This window comes from Mytilus californianus, unplaced genomic scaffold, assembly GCF_021869535.1.
Source record: "Mytilus californianus isolate M0D057914Y unplaced genomic scaffold, xbMytCali1.0.p SCAF_3, whole genome shotgun sequence".
Taxonomy (NCBI): Eukaryota; Metazoa; Mollusca; class Bivalvia; order Mytilida; family Mytilidae; genus Mytilus; species Mytilus californianus.
The window spans coordinates 57,891,341-57,910,588 of record NW_026262679.1 but is presented as its reverse complement, the minus strand read 5'-3'; the positions used below and the strand labels follow the sequence as shown (position 1 = coordinate 57,910,588).

At 30.3% G+C, this 19,248-nt stretch overlaps 1 protein-coding gene across 7 annotated transcripts in view; it reads left to right on the top strand.

Moving 5' to 3' along the window:
* Window positions 1–19,248, top strand: part of LOC127733027 (pleckstrin homology domain-containing family A member 1-like) — a 37,982-nt gene that overhangs the window by 1,186 nt on the left and 17,548 nt on the right. For 2 of the 7 annotated variants that reach the window (XM_052242282.1, XM_052242283.1), the window contains exons 2-13: window positions 699–859; window positions 1,366–1,425; window positions 2,274–2,319; window positions 2,806–2,903; window positions 3,774–3,875; window positions 5,213–5,227; window positions 8,299–8,412; window positions 9,987–10,055; window positions 11,693–11,757; window positions 12,876–12,936; window positions 14,258–14,332; window positions 15,548–15,571. In XM_052242282.1, coding sequence (XP_052098242.1) covers window positions 719–859; window positions 1,366–1,425; window positions 2,274–2,319; window positions 2,806–2,903; window positions 3,774–3,875; window positions 5,213–5,227; window positions 8,299–8,412; window positions 9,987–10,055; window positions 11,693–11,757; window positions 12,876–12,936; window positions 14,258–14,332; window positions 15,548–15,571 — 870 coding nt within the window. In that variant the 5' untranslated portion in view covers window positions 699–718. Of the gene's footprint in view, window positions 1–698; window positions 860–1,365; window positions 1,426–2,273; window positions 2,320–2,805; window positions 2,904–3,773; window positions 3,876–5,212; window positions 5,228–8,298; window positions 8,413–9,986; window positions 10,056–11,692; window positions 11,758–12,875; window positions 12,937–14,257; window positions 14,333–15,534; window positions 15,572–17,466; window positions 17,494–19,248 lie in introns of all 7 variants that reach the window. The other 5 variants (XM_052242287.1, XM_052242286.1, XM_052242288.1 and 2 more) reach the window with 4 other exon arrangements.

Below are 19,248 nucleotides of genomic sequence, written 5' to 3'. Positions count from 1 at the left end.
ATCTAAAATAGATAATTTGACTTTAGCTTAGCCTAGTTGAGAAGGCATTTATTTTTAATATGTGTATAGCTTCATGTAAATGTATATAACATGATAATGATTAGTATCAGAACATTTGGTACATTTTATTTGAGACTAACTAACATTCTATACAAGTTTTGTAAGTTATTTATATGTATAACCCTACATTTGAAAAGTTTATTGTTTTATCATTTCCTCCTGTCCATGATGGGAGAAGGCATAGAGTGGGAAACACTTCTAGAAAGTCCCCTGGGCCTAATCTAAGATCGGACATGCCATTTCTTTTCTTTCATCATAAGAATTTAACATAACTAGCATGCAGAGAAAAGATAAGTTATAGTTAAACTTTTGTATTTAATATTTTTGATATAAAGTCATACTTTATGATTACTGTATATTCATTAATCAGTGTTAATATTTGTGGATACCAATATTTGTTGATTGAGGAAATTATGTATGTTTGTGGAAATTTGAGTTTGTATTTTGTCATTGTCTGCATAACAGCATACAGAAAATTCTTAATTTGTTGAACATTTAAATACATGATTTACCATGTTTACCTTTACCCACATAATCCAGTCAAATTGATTTGGCAGAGAAGAGAGCTGCCCATAATGAGCAGATGAAAATGAGAAATCTACATTAACTTTAATAACGTTTTTAAATATTACTTCCAGACACTATAAGATGAAGAACAATGCCTTACAAAGATAAGAACGGAAAATTTTGTGGTTTCTTAAATGCAGAGGAAAAAGAGGGAAGTGGAAAATTTCTACGTAGATATTTTTTGTTAGATGAGAAGAAAAGTCGACTGTATTATTATAAAGACAATCCTGGAGTAAGTGACATACCTTCTAAATTTCATGTTTTATATACTTTATTGTCATGATTGTTCTTGTATAAACATAATGGTAAAGTTTATATGTATAGTAGTGAAATTCAGATGTTTTCTGCCATGCCTGAAGTTATGACTGACAAAACTTGATACAGTTTTAAAAGGTTGAAGCAAACTGAAACTCTTTATTTTTATGACCAGCAAGAAAAACTTTGAGTAAAATAATAGGTTTAGTCAAGTACATTATGTACAGTATTATAACTTTTTTTTTATCTGACCTTATAAAATGCTTATGTTATTTCTTATTTGCCTCAAATTAGAATGTATTCAGTTCATGCTATACTAAATGTACAATTTCATATTTACTTCGACTCCTTAACCAGTTTATTCATGTAGGGTTCACAATATCACATGTACATGTACAATGTATTACAATTCTACTATCATGATATATACATGATGATGATAATTTTTTGATATATATATATATTGTGATATTCCTGTTTCAGAATTTACATGCTGACTACAGTAAAACTTGTGGAGAGATAGAAATTCACTTTATTTCAAGGGTATGCCACTTAAAAATTAGTATTTTATCTTTTGATGTTGATGATACATGTATACATGTATACAGTGTTATGCAATAAGTATTTGTTACTTACAATTTTTTTGCTATAAATTTCATTTAAAACTATTTTTTTTCAATAAAAATTATTGTACAGTCATTTCTTGTTAGATTATAAGCAACTTAATACCAATTGAAGTAAAATTGTCACAGATTTATTGCGGGAGACAGTGGAACACTCTTCTTTTATAGTTATAGTTATTTTCATTGGTTTAAGTATTGTATAGGTCATCACTACAATCACATATGTAGTGATGAACTATACAATGCTTAAACCAATGAAAATTGTTCAGAAAACAACTTTTTATTAAGTGAAGCAGTCAGTATAACAAGTTTAATTTCATGGTATATCAAGGAATTTGTGCATGTTGACCTCCAACATGGCATACAAGGGAAATAACTTTCACTCAAATTATATCAATTGAAACATTCCATTGAATTGTAGAATTTAAAACTTGCAACCAAAGAGTAATTGTGGATAAGGTTATTTGATTTAAAGTAAAAATTACAGGTTCTGCTGCATTCAATATACAGTTTTAGATTAACTATCATCAGGATGCCCCACATTCAAAAGTTTGGATAGCCAATTAGTAATAAAAATGTTGAATCTACATGTACTTTATAAAAATTACCAAAAAGGAGACCCAAAACCACCTTAGATCATCTTTGCCTGAGGGAATTGCAACCTTAAATTTCTGTTAAGTACAAATTGTATCAGTTAAGAATTGTTAAAATGTGATTATGATAATGACCCAATTTGCAACTTACCAGTATTATTATTTTATTATATAGGTTAGTGATGCCAGGAAGCTTAGACCAAAAATTGATAACTGCTTCTGTAAGTACAAATTAAAAGCACATGTGAATATATACAATGAGATTAAGAGAAAAAAAATGTGGTTACTTTATTTAAAAGTAGTTGGGCAAAATATTAAAATTCAATTTTAGTCAAATTTGATATGAAATATTGTTTTGTAATAAATAATTCCCTTCAGAACATAACTCAGGATCACAGACTATAACATTGTCCTGAACATGCAAGAAATAATTGCCACTGGACATTAAGCAACTAACAGTCAATCACAGACTATAACAGCTCCTCCACCCTTACATTTTCATTACCACTCTTAATTTTCTCACAACACCAACCTTGAATTTTAAGAATACATTGATTGGTTATAAACGCCACTTTCAACACTATTGACTATTTCGTGGATGTCAGTTTTTATTGGTGGAGGAAGCTTAAGAATACATATATGAATAAAGTTAGATCCCTGTTTACAAAAATTCATTGTCTTTTCTAAGATGTCTATTTGAATTTTAGCAATAACATATGCCGGGAGGACCATTTATTTAGAGGCAGAGGATGGAGATGATCTTGAAGGATGGATCAAAGCTTTAAATGATGCTAGTAAAATAACTGTAAGTAAAAAAAAACTTTTCTAGATGAAAATAACGATATAAATTTTATGAGTATAAAGCACTTTCCTGGATTACCGCCATCAGGGAAGGTCAAAGCCAAAATTTGAAATCAAAGGATATATAAGTAATGAAACACTAAATAAGCTATATGAACAAAAGGGACCTAAAGTTATTTGCTAAAAAAAACGGGAAAATTGTTGAATTCAGCAAGACATTGTCAATTTTTTTACATTTCAAAACTTTATTATTTTCATTACATGTGTATAAAATGTATTGCATGTTCTGTTGTTAATATACATTTTGTGGGTGATGGAAAATGACAGCACATGTCAGTGGAATTCTATTTTAAATCAACTTTTATGAAATTTTTGTTTTTACTTAAAAACAAATTTTCCCTCTATTTGTTTTAGAACAGCCAAAAAAAATAAGTTAAAAAGTTAACATTTCTTATTAGTGACTTAACTTATAATGTCTTGATGTCCTTTTGACTAGATGCAAGTTCTCATTTTAGGTATTGCCTAATTCATTTACTAGTTTTACCCAGACATAATGTCTATATCATTTTTGACTATCACATTGTCTAATTTTAGATTTAAGCTTTATTTTATTACTCATACAGATTTAAAACTTGTGTGTACTGTTTTATTGTCTTGCCAGCTAGGAAAGTCACTGGGAAAGATACAGACTTGACCTCAATTACATGGATCATTGATAATGTTTATTTTATGTAGTACTTGTCGTTTGACCTTTTCTCTAAGACTTTCGACATATATTCAATCATGATCAGTAAGGCAGGCGAGAAATTTCAGCATATGCACTCATGTTTGTTTTCATTAAATCATCAGTAAACATTTAATTGTTTGATTTCAGGTACCAGTAAAGCATGAGGATCTTGGTAATGGTAAAAAGGAAACAAAGGCAGGATTTACAGCAGAAATTGCTGGTGGAGTTGTGTGTAAAATCCCTATGAAGGTAATTAAATATGGAAGTTGAACCAGAAATTGCTGGTGGGGCCAAACGTGTATGTGAAATACCTATGAAGGTATTTTGATATGGAATTTAAAATACAAATTGCTTAGGTAAGCAATCTTTGACACAAGATTGAAATGGAATGTTTGTTCTGCAGTAAGAGCTATTTTCCTAATGCTTGTAGTTTAAAGGTTTGATTGGCTTGCTTGCTTTGTTTGGATAAATGTTTGTTCAAGCATTGTAATTAAGATTGACATCTGCAATCAATAGATAGACAGGGCTTCAGCTTGTATATGTTATACTGTGCATTATACTAAACATCCAATAACATTTAAGTATAATGTATACAAGCTGAAGCCCCGCCTATCTATTGATTGCAGATGTCAATCTTAATTACAATGCTTGAGCAAACATTTATACAAACAAAGCGAGCAAGCCAACCAAACCTTTTAAACTACAAGCATTAGGAAAATAGCTTAATGTGTCAGAGATTATTTAATGACATTTGTAATCAAATGTTACATGAAGTATTTATTTATTTGGTCAAAAATCAGAATCATTCGATCTATTTACCTGTGTACCAATAGATGAAATAAAATAAAAGGATATTTTACACCAACCCATATTCCATTGAAAAAATGCAAGATCTGTATTCTAGATCAACAGTTTAATTTTGATTCTTAATTGATTTATCATTTATGTCAGTCAATTTCATTCCATCAAATTGGTTAGATGCCATTAACAGTAACTTCAAAACTACCCACAACAAGAGCAACTATTATAAACCAAGAGCAACTCAAAATCATGTTTAACAACAGAGAAAATTGAAGTCATGAACAAAAGTTAATATTGGATTTTCAAAACATCTGCAAATTTATATGACAGTTAATAATTAAAGGGGTAAAGATTCACTAAATCCTACCTAATCATGGGGAGCAAGAAGGTGAACTGTGTTTATTTTTATCAATAGTACCGCTTAAGTCGACGCTAGGGGCCATCTTGACCTTGTTGTAGGGTATAAATGATTCGTTCATTGTTGAAGACCCTACATCAGCTGTCAAGATGAAGAACAGGAATAAAAGCCCTGTTCATTGATAATTTTCTATGTTTTCTATGTATTGTGTGCGATTTTGTCCCATGTACATTTACTCCATATCCTTTCATTTTCTATGGTACTTTTTCTCATAGTTATACTGTACAAAGAAGGCTACTAAATGCTTAAATTATTGGAAAGTTTTTTGTTGAAACACTGTGTAGCATCACAACCAGATATAGGTACCCCAGGAGCAAAGAAACAATCATAGCAAAATATAATTGATTTAACTATTTGATTAATACAGTACAATAAGGTTCAGGTAAGATAGTTTGTTGTGTGCAGAACCAGTTGGTTAGCTTTTTTCATCAGGATCATATCAATGCCTTGAAAAAATCTTAGTACTTGTTGTTTTATCATTTATATGGCTACATGCTAAGATTTACTGATTGCAATTTGAAAAAATTTGTTTAAAAAATTATATACAAAAAATGAATATGTGACCTATTAATTTATTTTTTTTATGTTTAAAGCTGATTACCTTATGCTAGCAATTTAAAGGTTTGGTTGGCTTGCTTGCTTTGTTTGTATTAATGTTTGCTCAAGCATTGTAATTAAGATTGACATCTGCAATCAATAGATAGGCGGGACTTCAGCTTGTTTACATTATACGTAACACCCAATAACATTTAAGTGTCAATAATGTATACAAGCTGAAGCCCCGCCTATCTATTGATTGCAGATGCCAATCTTAATTACAATGCTTGAGCAAACATTTATACAAACAAAGCAAGCAAGCCAACAAAACCATTAAACTACAAGCATTAGGATAAAGCTTGTTTTATCATTAACATAGTGCTAGATACAAAATTTACTGATTGCAATTTAAAATATTTATTTACAAATTTCCTTCCAAAATAGATGTGTGACCTAAATGTTAAATGATAAAATTGACTTGTTGTTTTCTCATTAACATAGTGCTACATTCAAAAAATTATTGATTGAAATTTAAAATATTTATTTACAAAATTTTATTTGAAAAATAAATGGTTGACCTAATTATGTTAAATGTTAAAAGTGACCTTCCTGAAATATAGTACAAATGTACTAGCTACTTCCTTTTTATCATATTCTCATGAAATTTAACTGTAACTAGTTCAGAGAGGGTCATAAAGAGGAGAACTGTGTCAAGAAGTATTGAAATATGAAATAAGAAAATAATTTTACAATAAATGGATTAATAACTTAATAATTTCATTAATTTATAGGCTAGGGTTGTATGTTTTTGCCTACTTGCATAAAGCTTGATCATTAACAGTCCTTGAGCTAAAAAAAAATGTTAAACCTGGCAATCTTGTCACAATAAAAAAGAAAGACCTTTTCAGTCTCTTATAAAAATAAGGACATAGGGTATGATTGCCAATTGCAATGAGACAACTATCCACCAAAGTTCAAATGAAGAGGATGCTAATATGTTATTTGACCAATCTAACAGCATTTTATAATTTTGTTGTTCCATCTGGAAAGGGGGGTCAAGTCTTAGTTTTAAAGGGGATTATAAAAAAGCTATAGAAAGGGCTTTCAAACCCCTGTCATGACCTTTCCCTGCCTGTATCCACCAATTATTTTAAATTAAGAACATTTTCTTACTCTCCCTTTTATAGAATAATGATCTTGTTAATGCACCTTTTATTATTGGCACAGAGGTAAAACAATTCTTTTTAAAAGCATAAATGTAAACAGCTAAAACTTATTCAGTCATTAAAGATTTAATCCTTGAATGAAATAATTGAAAATATTTTTTTGACAGACTAACTCTCTCACAGTAAAAGTAGTTTTGCTGCTTTTTACAAAATTGTAAAATATTGTATGACAGTGACTTTATAGTTAAATATTCCACAATAAAACTTAACAACAGTGCTTTCTTCTATCTATTAAAATTCTTGATTTTGGGTTCAAAGATACACTTCACTCTAGCATTTCTAGATAATATTCACAACTCTGCCCCGGTCTGTAATATTGTTTGAGGTTAGGGGTCTGGTTTAATAAGATTTTACAATTGGTCTTGCTAAGTGGGAGAATAATTGTAAGGTAGCCTTTCCTTTGTACTTCAAAATAGACTATGTATGTTAAGGCTCTTCGGTAATTTTTTAACAAAGCAAATTCAGTCAAATTTCCGGATATTTTTTCCAGACGGCAATATTCTGATTGGCTATCTGATTGAACACAAATTATGTGATTTTATTTCAAGGCTTTGATATTGTAGAACATAGATGTTAAGTTTTTATATGATAAAAACATGTTTGAGTTACATGATTTGCTTAATAGAATGTTTTGCTGTTAAAAATCCTTGCTAGCATACTAATGTCTCGTAATTCATCATAATGAAATCAACTTCAATTAGGGTTATTCCATTAAAATGTATGTGGGAGGGTAGGAAGGGACTTTCAAAATATCCCTACAACCAAGAACCATTTTTTAGATAATTTTGCACAATGGTAATAGATGCATACTGAAAAAAGACCCATGACCAACATTCAATAATTAAATTCCCTTCCTACCCTCCCACATACATTTTAATGGAATAGCTCTAAAAAGAAAGTATAAATGGACATTGTAAAAATGACCATGTAGATTGTAACATACTAGCTGCGGAATTGTAGCTCTTATGGTCCTTATGATAATTTTTGACTATTTGCGGACCATAGATAAAATAGATATGGTCCGCAAAAAATATCATAAGGACCATAAGAGCTAGTTCTTCAGCTAGTAAAATACATGCAGCCAATGGTGAAAAACCAAACCATACTTTTTAGTGAGAGGGGGGATAATTTAAAAAAAGCATTCCACAAGGATATAAAATAGTTGAAATGCTGACTTTATTTATTTGCTAAAAGGAAGGGGAAGAGATATAGGGATAAAAATAGTCTTGATTCCCTAATTCACACCTCCCCTGTTTAGAGTTTTTGGAAGAAACAATCTAAATTATAAAATTGTAAGTTGATTAACATTGTTTTTTTTTAACAATTCTTAGAAATGATTTTTGTGAGTTGTTTTAACAAATTCCAGTTACTTTGTTTTCTGAAAATTATTTAAAAGTTGCTTTACTTGGAAAGAACTGCTTGAAAATGACTATTTTAAAAATGCTTTAAGTGTGGAAATATATCTTTTAAAGAACTTTAAAACTTTATTTTAGCCAATACATCCCTAAATTCTAAACATACATGTAGTTGCATTTTGATATGTTGAAATAATTTTACTTTTTAAAATGACAGAAAGAACTGCAAAAAAATTGGTGAAAAATCTCTTTATAACTGCAGATTGTTTTCTTAATATAATGAAACTATTAACATAATTTCTGAGCAAAATAACATTGACTGATTTTATATGAAGGTCAGTGATGAAGAACCAGGGTCATCAGATGAAAGTCCAAATGAGTCATCAGGTCTGTCAGCAAGTACAATCCCGAGTTATATTAGTGGATACTGTGTTAAACAAGGCGGTATGGTATGTACTTTTATTTTGTTATTTAACTTAGTGAGATTGATAGGAGGTGGGTTTAGGTTTAAAAATCTAATTAACCCCTCCACATACTCATATTTCTATTTAAAAGGACACACAAAACATTAACACCAAATAGACTTTTTTCATCTAACCAACTTTTGACTGCAGGGTAAAAAATTTTTGTCTCACCTTGACAGAGTCAAAAAGCGAGACATAGGTATGCTGTTTCCGGTGTCGGCGGTGTCAACAATGTATTAGTTTGTGATTAGGTCTAGTTCATGGTGAACCACTAGTGGTAGGTCAATGATATTTGGTATGCAGTTGTATTTGCATTGGCACATCTCATTACCATGGAGATTGTTTGGCCCTGCCCCCTCAGTCAAGGTCTATTGACTTTGAAACTTTTCATAGTTCACATGTATTAGTTTGTGATTAGGTCAATTTATGGGGAACCACTAGTGGTAGGTCAATGATATTTGGTATGCAGTTGTATAAGCATTGGCATATCTCATTTCCATGGAGATTATTTGGCTCCGCCCCCTTAGTCATGGTCTATAAACTTTGAAACTTTTGCTTACTTTACATGTATTAGTTTGTGATTAGATCAGTTTAAGATGAACTGCTAATGTTAAGTCAATGACATTTGGTATGCAAATTTATTGGCATTTGCAAGTATCGTTTCCATGGAGATTATATAGCCCCACCCCTGATCATGGTTCATTGACTTTGAAACTTTTACATAGTTTACAAGTTAATGTTTGTGTTTAGGTTTGTTTAAAGGGAACGACTTTTAATAAGTCAATGGTATTTGGTATGCAGTTGTATTAGCATTGGCACATCTCATTCCATGGAGATTGTTTAGCCATGTACCTTCAGTCATGGTTCATCAACTTTGAATATTAGCATAACTTACATGTTAAAGTATTGCTATTTTGATTTTAACATTTGCATTATCAAAATTACAAAAAGGCGAGACATATCTCTGTGATAACAGTTTATTTCAACAATTAACCTACTCTGTGGTACTCGGTCACAACTTCAACTGTTTTCCATTTATTTTGTCATGTATAGAAAACATAAAACAGTTATTTGTTTCCCCCAAATTGTACTGATTGTATGCTTGACTTAATTTCTTTCTTATAAACTTATCAGTTTGTAATATTAAAGAACTTGATAATATTGGAAAGGATTTATATACTGCTGAAAGAATTCATAATTGTTGAGTGTGTATACCATGCTCCAAGAGTGTATTAAGTTTTGATAATACATATCATGATCCAAGATTGTATTAAATTGTATATAGTAATAAATATCATGCTCCAAGATTTTTTTAAATTGTATGAATTGTATTAATGAATAACTAAATTGTACTATGTAATTGTCACATATATATTTTTATTTAAAAAGAACTTCCTCCTCATTCAAAAATTATAGATTTGATATTTCGTTATGTAAGAAATTGTACTTTTTGGCAATTATATGTAAAACAGACTTAGGTAAAGCCAATGTTACTAGTGTCTTTACTTTTTATAATACTTTTATATAAATTATGAAGAAGTAATAATTGCATTTTGTAGAGAAAGAATTGGAAGAGAAGATATTTTGTGTTTTCTGAAAATGGATTTCAGTATTATAGTTCTGATAGAGTAAGTTTTGCATATTGGAAATGCTTATATTCTTAGATTAGTATAACTGCAGGGAGCTCCATGGATGAAAATTTAACCTTTTCTGAGGATAATCTTACAAGAGGGGTTTGTGAGTCGATACTGCCCTGTAGATTTACTACTATGTTGGAGAATTTTAAACATGTAATTGGAAAAAAAAACCAGAATGGCATCTACTAGCAAAAGGAAAAAAAGTCAAAACAGTTTCTCTACACTTTTCAACAATGGGAACTCGCTAGTTTAACTATGGAAGCAATTACTTGACAATGGTGGAAGTTTAATGAAAGATGGTGGTATCTTATCAAAAACAGGTCATAAACAGATAGATCTGCATTTTTATGCCCCTCAGCAGTAGCGGAGGGGGCATTAAGTTTTACCCTTGTCCGTCCGCATTATTGGCTGGTTTTTGTCTAACCTGCAACATTTATGTTGCGAAAGCGAGCTTTGGCGATGATAGATTCTGTCTTTGGCAGCGTCAACATTTAGGTTCAATCTGTGGTTAAAGATTTTTTTTAGACATCAATAACTTTGTCAAACCGTCATGGAATTTTAGGAAATTTAGACAGAAGGTTGTTTATGACCAAAATACAATATCCAGAGCAAAATTTTGAAAATATTTAATTTCGTTTTTCCGTATTTTACTTATTAATGGATTTTTTTACAGTTAACATTCAGATTCAGATTTAGTCTGAGGTTAAAGTTTTTCAGTGATCAATAACTTTGTCAAACCTTCATGGAATTTTAGGAAATTTGGACAGAAGTTTGTTTATAACCAAAAGACAGTATCCAGGGCAAAATTTTTAAAAATATTTATTTTCATTTTACTGTATTTTACTGATAAATGGACTTAGTTATTTTTTACAGTTACCAAGTAGATACAGTCTGAGGTTAAAGTTTTTCAGTCATCAATATCTTCTATAGGAAATTTGGACAGAAGCTTAGCTATGACCAAAATACAACTTTCAGAGCAAATTTTTGAAAAAACTTATTTTCATATTTCCATATATAACTGATAAATGGACTTTTTTTTTTTACATTTGACAAATAGATACAGTCTGGGGTTAATGTTTTTTACACATTGATTACTTTATCAAACCTTCATAGAATTTCATGAAACTTTTGCAGAAGCCTATGATTAAGAGATAATTTCTGAAGCAAACTTTTGAAAATATATTTTTTGTCATTTTCAGTATTTTTCTGATAGTTGGACTTAGTTTTTTACACTTAACATTTACAGACAGTCTGGGATTAAACTTCTTTGTCATAATAAATATTTAAACTTTCGTGGATTGTTATGAAACTTAGACAGAAGCTAATCTTCCAGACCATGAAATAGCATCTAAAGAAAAAGTTTGAATTTTTTTTAGAATTCTGTATTTTACTGATAAATGGACACACTTTTTAAGTCAACATTACACTTTTAAACTGACAGCTACAATTGCAGGCAAGACACTGGGTTTTGCGGAACCCCTTACAAATTTTTATTTGAAGCGGAAGCTGAAATAAAACCTGAAATGAAATCAAGCAATAAAAAAGTTGAGTTTAAATGAAATAGATTTCATAATAATTTTCATCTGAAAGTTTGTTAAAATAGAAACTTTCCTATTTCATTTTTGCAGGCAAAAGAACCCCTAAGAACATTACCAAAGGCTGACATCATTGATGTAAGAAGATCTTCATCAGGGTAAGTACCTTAATGATTATGCTCCACATGTGTCAAAGAGCATATAGATTTACCCTGATCCTTATTGGACTAGGTTTGAGTTAATTAAAATGGAAATCGTCTTGGTCATGAAAAAATCAACTACATTATTGATTCTGGTGGTTATATCAAATGTGAAATATACAACAAAATCACAGAAAGTTCCATTTGTTCTGATCAGATTAAATACATTTAAATTTGGTATATAGATTCTATTACCAATAGAGCTACACCTAAGTGACGTTTTATTGATTTAGCTACAAAAAGTTGCACATGGATTTATTGTTGGAGACAAATTAAACCACATGAGGTTAAATTGTTTTTAACTGCCTGTTTGAGCATATTGTTTATAGGCACCCATTAATGAGAGAGAGAAACAGATTGAGGTAAGAAAAAGCAGTAGTTCAGTATATCAGTATTACTGTAAACGTAAACACATCAAATAAAAACAACGCTGAGTGTATAGTGAAAAATAAGTATGAATTTAGCGTATTGTGAAATTTTATGTAGAATATGTCATTACGCATCTATTATGATATGCAGATATTTACACAATAACTCACTGCTTAACATATGTATTCATCAATGCATATTATAGTTAAAGTTTGATTAAAAGTGTTATTCTGTTACCATAGTTATGACATTTTGAATATCAATATAGACTGGTTCAGTCAATTTGTTTGGGTTTTCTTTTACAGATTTAATGATCAGATAATTTACATTTACAATTATCTCTCTCCATTATTTTCTGTTAGCAGGAACACCATGCCTAATATGATGGAAAATTGAGATGTCATGATGTTATTATATATTTTCTGTTAGCAGGAACACCATGCCTAATATGATGGGAAATTGAGATGTTATGATGTTATTATAGCTGTTTCTTGCATGTTGGCAATTCCATAGTATTTCCTGTGGAATCCCAAGGTTGAATACACACACAACTGTGTTTATCTAAATTCCAACACAAAACTTGATTTTTATACCAAACAAGGGGGAATAACCAGACTAATTCCAATACTGATTAGTCTTTTTAATTTAGTAATGAAAAGCAAGTATAATAAAAAAAAAAACAACAACATATATTTTATTTATTACAGGCATTCAAGTAGGGATAATTTGTTTGAAGTAGTAACAGCCAAAAGAACATTCTATATTCAGGTGATTAAATGATTTCCTTATATGATTACAATATGAAAATAAAGAGCTGTGGTTTGCATGATTGCCAATGAGATTAATATCCACTAGACACCAAATGACCTTGATGTATGGAACTATAGGTCACCATTACCTTAATTTGTTCAGGTTCTTACAAAGATAAGTCAGATCTCTTGCCAGAAATCAATTCTATTTTCCCTGCTGATAATATAAGAAATTATTTAGAAACTAAAGTTCAAACTCCCTCAGGCAAAGTTGACCTTAGATGATTTTGATTATTCTTTTTGAAGTGCCTTTTAGTCATGTAGCCCCTCATGTATTTATAATTACATTACATGTATGTTTCATTATAATACGTTATTTTGATTGGCTAACAGCAATCTCGCGTCATTCTGAAATTAACCTTCATTTCAAAATGAAATGTAACATTCATGATGACACAAGCTTCCACAATAAAGTGCACAGGTAAATAAAAGAAAAACTTAATAGAAATCGTATTTTCATGATCCTAGCAAAAAAACGTAATTATAAGTATTGAATGCCTCTTTTAGTAATTTTATAGGGTTGTAAAAGCATTGACCGTACGCACATTTTTAGAATGAAGTGCTTCCGTGCTTCATACAAAATGTACATTGGTCAACGCTTTTGCACCCCAATAAATTTACAAAAGAAGCATTCAATTTTTAAATACATCCTTGGCTTTATAATAAAATTGAGAATGGAAACTGGGAATGTTTCAAAGAGACAACAACCCTACCAAAGAGTAAAAAACAGCCCAAGGCCATCAATGGGTCTTCAACACAGCTAGAAAATCCCGCACCCAGAGGAGGGCTTCAGCTGGCCCCTTAACAATAATGTCTACTATTTCAGTGAAAATGGATGTCACACTAAACTCTGAAACATATAAATGAACCAAAATTAAAAAACATACAAGACTATCAAAGGCCAGAGGTTCCTGACTTGTGACAGGCGCGAAAAAATTTGGCGGGGTTAAACATGTTTTGTGAGATCTCAACCCTCCCCCTATACCTCTTTCCATTATGGAATAAACAAACACAGCAATACGCACAGTAAAATCCAGTTAAATGTTTGGGTCAAGAGTGCCTGATGAAAGTAAATCTAGAAAAGCGCTTCTAACACAGAGTTTATAAACCAGTAGTATTGTTTACATGGATGAATGACTTCATCTGATCAGAAAGTAAGTAGTTGGAGTCATTTCGTTTATTTCTTTGAACATTTTATCTGTCCATGAATATGTAATGTAGTCGTAAAAAACATATAAAATATGTAATCCATAATATGTGGTTTAACCATTTAATTACAGTGTGATGATCCTGCAGATACTGACAAATGGGTGAATATGATGAAGCAAAACTTACCAACAACTCAGATATCACTGGTATGTTATATTGAATTCATATAATTTACCGGGTAAAAGGTTCAAGTATAGCATGAGATGTTCTTGGAAAAACCATAAGCACCCTTTGGTGAAAGCTTGAGGGATTTTGTTTTTTATTTATACAATGTTTAAAAATTCCATTGAAAGTTTATCAACAAATTGGAAATCAATAAAACTTGAATATACTCTAGGCCTTTCATTCTCATGGGTAAATGAACCAAGTTTCTATCATCATATTGATTCACAGTTTTTCCATCAATCAACCTGAAATCGAGGCCAGTTCATTAACTTTCAATCATATATGGATCATAAATTTTAAAGTTGTCAAAGAGTACAACATGTTTTTGATCTGTTATCAAGTATGAACTTTCAGTGGTATTTTTAAACACACTTTAAGGGAAAATCTTTAAAGGTAAAAATTCTTCAACCTGAGTTCAGGATACATATGCCCAGAAATGATAGGTTTGATCTTTTCTAAGCTCAACTATTTGAAATGACAGGTTTTTAATAAGGGCTGTTAAATGACAGGTTTTTAATAAGGGCTGTTAAATAACAGGTTTTTAATAAAGGCTGACCTAAAAAAGGGAAGATGGTAATACTAATCTACAGTAACAATATGTAACTTATTTTTTTACCTGTTTTGATTGTTCTGATTTTTTCTCATCTCGGAATTAATAAAAAGCACTTTCATTCAAAATTTATCTTTCACTTTTATTTCAAAAATATTTTTTATTATATCATCTTCCAACAGTGTCCCACAGTGAACTCTCTTTCTTCAAAACTTCTTCAGGATCAATCTTTTGAGTTTGAAAGTAGGGGTTAATTGTGGTATTTTCAGATTGATCCTATAAATTTAGATAGGGGAGGATAAAGGCTATTTTTGGAAGATTTTTCACAAGGATCTGGTTATTTAAGAATTAAATCAATGGGACAAATTTATATTTTTGTGACTTCTCCATAATTACCAATTGATTTTCATTTTATATGAGTTCTTTTGTTGGATGCTGAATGATACATGTATAAGAAGAATCCTGCAAAGATCCAGATTTTTTCCATAGTTTTCATATTGTTGTTGTTTTGCTTTCAATAAAACACACTGGCAATATATTACTACCTTCCCTTCATTTACAGTATTTGAAATGGAATTTTAGATTTTTTTTAGAGGAATATCGCCTGCTGTTTAAACTTTACAAATATTTTAGACAAAATTAACAGGGCCAAATGGAGAGACAATTCAAGGTAGTATTGTATAAGGGATTGAATTTGTATAGAGCTAGGCAAGCTTTCTATACATCTAAATGCTTAAATGCTTTACTAAAAACCAAAAGTTTTTATGTTATTCCTTTTATTATTTGTATCAAGTAAAACAGTATGCAATTTTTTTTATTATTGCTTTATCTGATGAATTAGTTTTAAAATGTTAAACCAAAAAAACATTTTTAAATTTTTAAATCTAATGCAAGCTTAATGAATTAGATCATTACAACAAAAGCCATACTTGTTAACTATTTTTTTTAAGACTAAGTCAATACTCACCTAGAAAAGCTGACTTTTACTCTAGTTCCACCAGAGCAGTTTTGTCTTGCCTGTGATGGAACTTGCCAATGCCAGACATATGCCGGCAGTTTTTGGCAGTGTCAACAATTGCTACATTTTGTGATTAGGTTACACAGGCAAGACACAGTGGCGGATCCAGTGTTCATGGAAGGGGAGGGAGAACATACTTGTCCAAAATGACGAAAATTCTGATAAATTATTTTGACTATTTTATGCAAAAAAAAAGGATATTTTTTCCAATCAAAGGGGACGTCATCGTATACGGACACCCCTGTATCCGCCACTGAGACATATCCGTATTTAAAATAGTTTACTATTTCATCACTTGATAGACTAAATGTTAAGATAAAAGGAGAATTCAGTACTAACAAGACAATTTGTTAACACAATAGTATTTGGGGTTTCAAAGTTTTTCTTTTATGCTTAGACTTTGGAGTTTGGTCTATTTCTCTGATTTTAAACTCCATTTTCTGTAACTAACTGTGTATAGTTATAACTACAATTATATAATTTGGTAAATAGAATTGATAAATGTGTTGAATTGAAACATGTTAAAAAAACTTAAGAAATCATAATTTTTAATGTTACTAGATGAAAAAGGTAATAAAGTATGGAATGATATATTGAATGCTGCTTAAAATTAACACACAAAGCTCTGCACTTTCTGTTAATTTAAAATTTAATTTATAAAAATAAGGAGATTAAGTATGATTGCCAAGGATCACTGTAAGGCCTTCAACAATGAGAAAACTCATACAGTATATATATAGTAAGCTGTTTGACACTGCAGCATGTAAAACTGTGAACAAAATTCAAACAAAAAATATGATAGAACAATCAACGACACACAAATATGGCAGACAGCAACCATTAATAGCCTCTAATAAATTACAAGCTCCTGACTTGAGGCAGGCACATAAAGAATATAAGGAGGGGTGGGATAAAGCTTTAAAAAATAGTGAAGATTGAACTGTTAGACGTAAAAAAACTTACAAAAACACATAAAAGATTAATATATATAATTCTTGAACCAGTTGGTATATCAAAGATACCAAACTGAATCTCATTATCAAACAGTAATGACTTCCTATCATGATAAATAAAATTTCATCTGCAACTTTGAGCATGCAATCTTTTGTTTCTAAAATATATCATTCTTGTATATCTATATCATACAAGGCCATTTTTGCTATCAGTTATGTCTATTTCTAAGTCTATTGAAATATTTTTGTTATTAGACATGTGGGTATTTCGCATAGAAATGAACATATTTAGATAAGATAGGTAATCCTGATTCTTATCCCTTGTTAATACTTATTTATAGTATTGAATTATTTCTAATATTTTACATTTAAGTTATATTTTTTTTTAGTAAATCCCAAGGTTACTGAATAACTGAGTTAATGATAAGGATTAACATCAATAATTTTCTTGACTTTCTTCTACATCTAGCTCTGTTAGAAACTGTCAATTTCTATTTTAAAATCTTTGCTTGTTTGTAGAAGTTTGTTTTCAATTTAAAATATTTGAATGATTGCTTGTTTTTTTAAATGTAAGCATGTTATTTTTATCTACAGATGAGTGAAACTGCTATCTGACTCATGGTAATCTTTTCTAACCTTATATTGATTGCAGAATTTTGTTTAGTTATAATTTTTTTTTTTAAACTTTCATTACATATATCACATGGTCCTGGGACAGTTAAGCTTTATACTATCATGGTTTTTAAAATTTACTTCTTTTTTACATTTTTAGCTCATATGGTGTAAATGGCCATTTCAGTCATTGCCATCACATTCATCTGTTGTCTGTTGGTTATCCATTTACTTTTCCCAAAGATCATGTGCTCTGAAACTAAATTGATTTCAACCTTTGAGTTTCTGCTTTCAAAAGTATGTCAGACAAGCACACTGAGTATAAAACAACATGGCTACCATTTCTCTAAATATAAGATAAGATAGGTAAACCAGGCAAAAAGTAATTATAGCTAATACTGTAAAAAATTGTAGATATTTGTTCCACCTATGATGAGTGTTGCAAAGCAAGGCAAATGTTGTATTTCAAATGACTTTGTTTTCTGTGTAGTCAATGTCATCAACCCCAAATGGAAAGTTTTCTGATAAGGTCCATTTCATATTAGGTAGTTACATATCATTGATATGTGGTATGCAGTTTTATTGGCACCCTTAGTTATGCTTCAGTAACTAAGGAATTTTGAATTGACCAGGTTTACAGGTTGGGTGCCATTATCAGTTATTTGCCGCCAAAGGTGAACTGTAGTTTCAGAAGGTTAAAAGTTAATAAAGATTTTACAGAAAATACTCTTGTAACAAGTCTAGTCATTGCTGATAGTATTTTACAGTATTCAATGGTTGTTTTGATAAAAATTTGATATTGGAAATATAGAACATTTTCCAATGACATGAAGCAATAGTGTAAAGTGATCAGTTTGTTAGTTCATTAGTGCATTTGTTCGTTCCTTTGTCTATCCACACTTTTAATCTGTGACTCCTTCTGAATTAAAGACTGGAACTTTCCAAGAAACTTTAGTGTCCAATGACATTGTACACATCCCATTTATTTAGTAACATCTGTATTAAAGAATTTCCCCAACCTTCATCCCGGATGGCCTCTTTAACAGGCCCTACCTATTGTATTTATGTTGATTTGTTCTCGTCCTGAACAAGCATGAAAAATTTGCTGCTGGACATTAAGCAACTTACAATCAATTAATCTATATTAAAGAGAGAGTGGGATTTGTAAGTCCTGCTCAGTTTTTATAATTTCAAATTTGCCAGGTGATAGATACAGGCTCTTAGGAGCAATATATTCTTTTAGATATTATCCACTATGGTTTTCAAATAATATGTCAGCTAGAAAAATTATTGGATTAAAGATACTGTAGAAATATAAACAGAACCATTTTCTTAAGAAATTCTGCAGTCTCATAGTATTTCCATACTGACCAATAAGTTACCACTACTTATAAATACTTACCTCGCATTCTGTCCTAAGTATTATGCTGTACCTTGGATATTCTTTTTCATAACTTGCATTTTTTATTTATTTTTTAATTTCAAAATTTTTTATATCAATTTTTTAAAGCATGATTTGCATAATACTCAGTAAAATTTTTGCATATTTTAGCTTATTTAAACAAGCAATCAATTTGAGGTTTATGTGACATTGTACTCTGATATAAAGCTATGTTGTATTATATAGTCTACTTCTTTTCTTTCAATCAACTGAAATGCTCTGGTTAACTGTCTTAATATTTGGTGCTGTGTGATATACTGTTATGCATTTTCTCACCTGTAATTATGTATACACATGTACATTGTGTATTGGCATCTTATCAC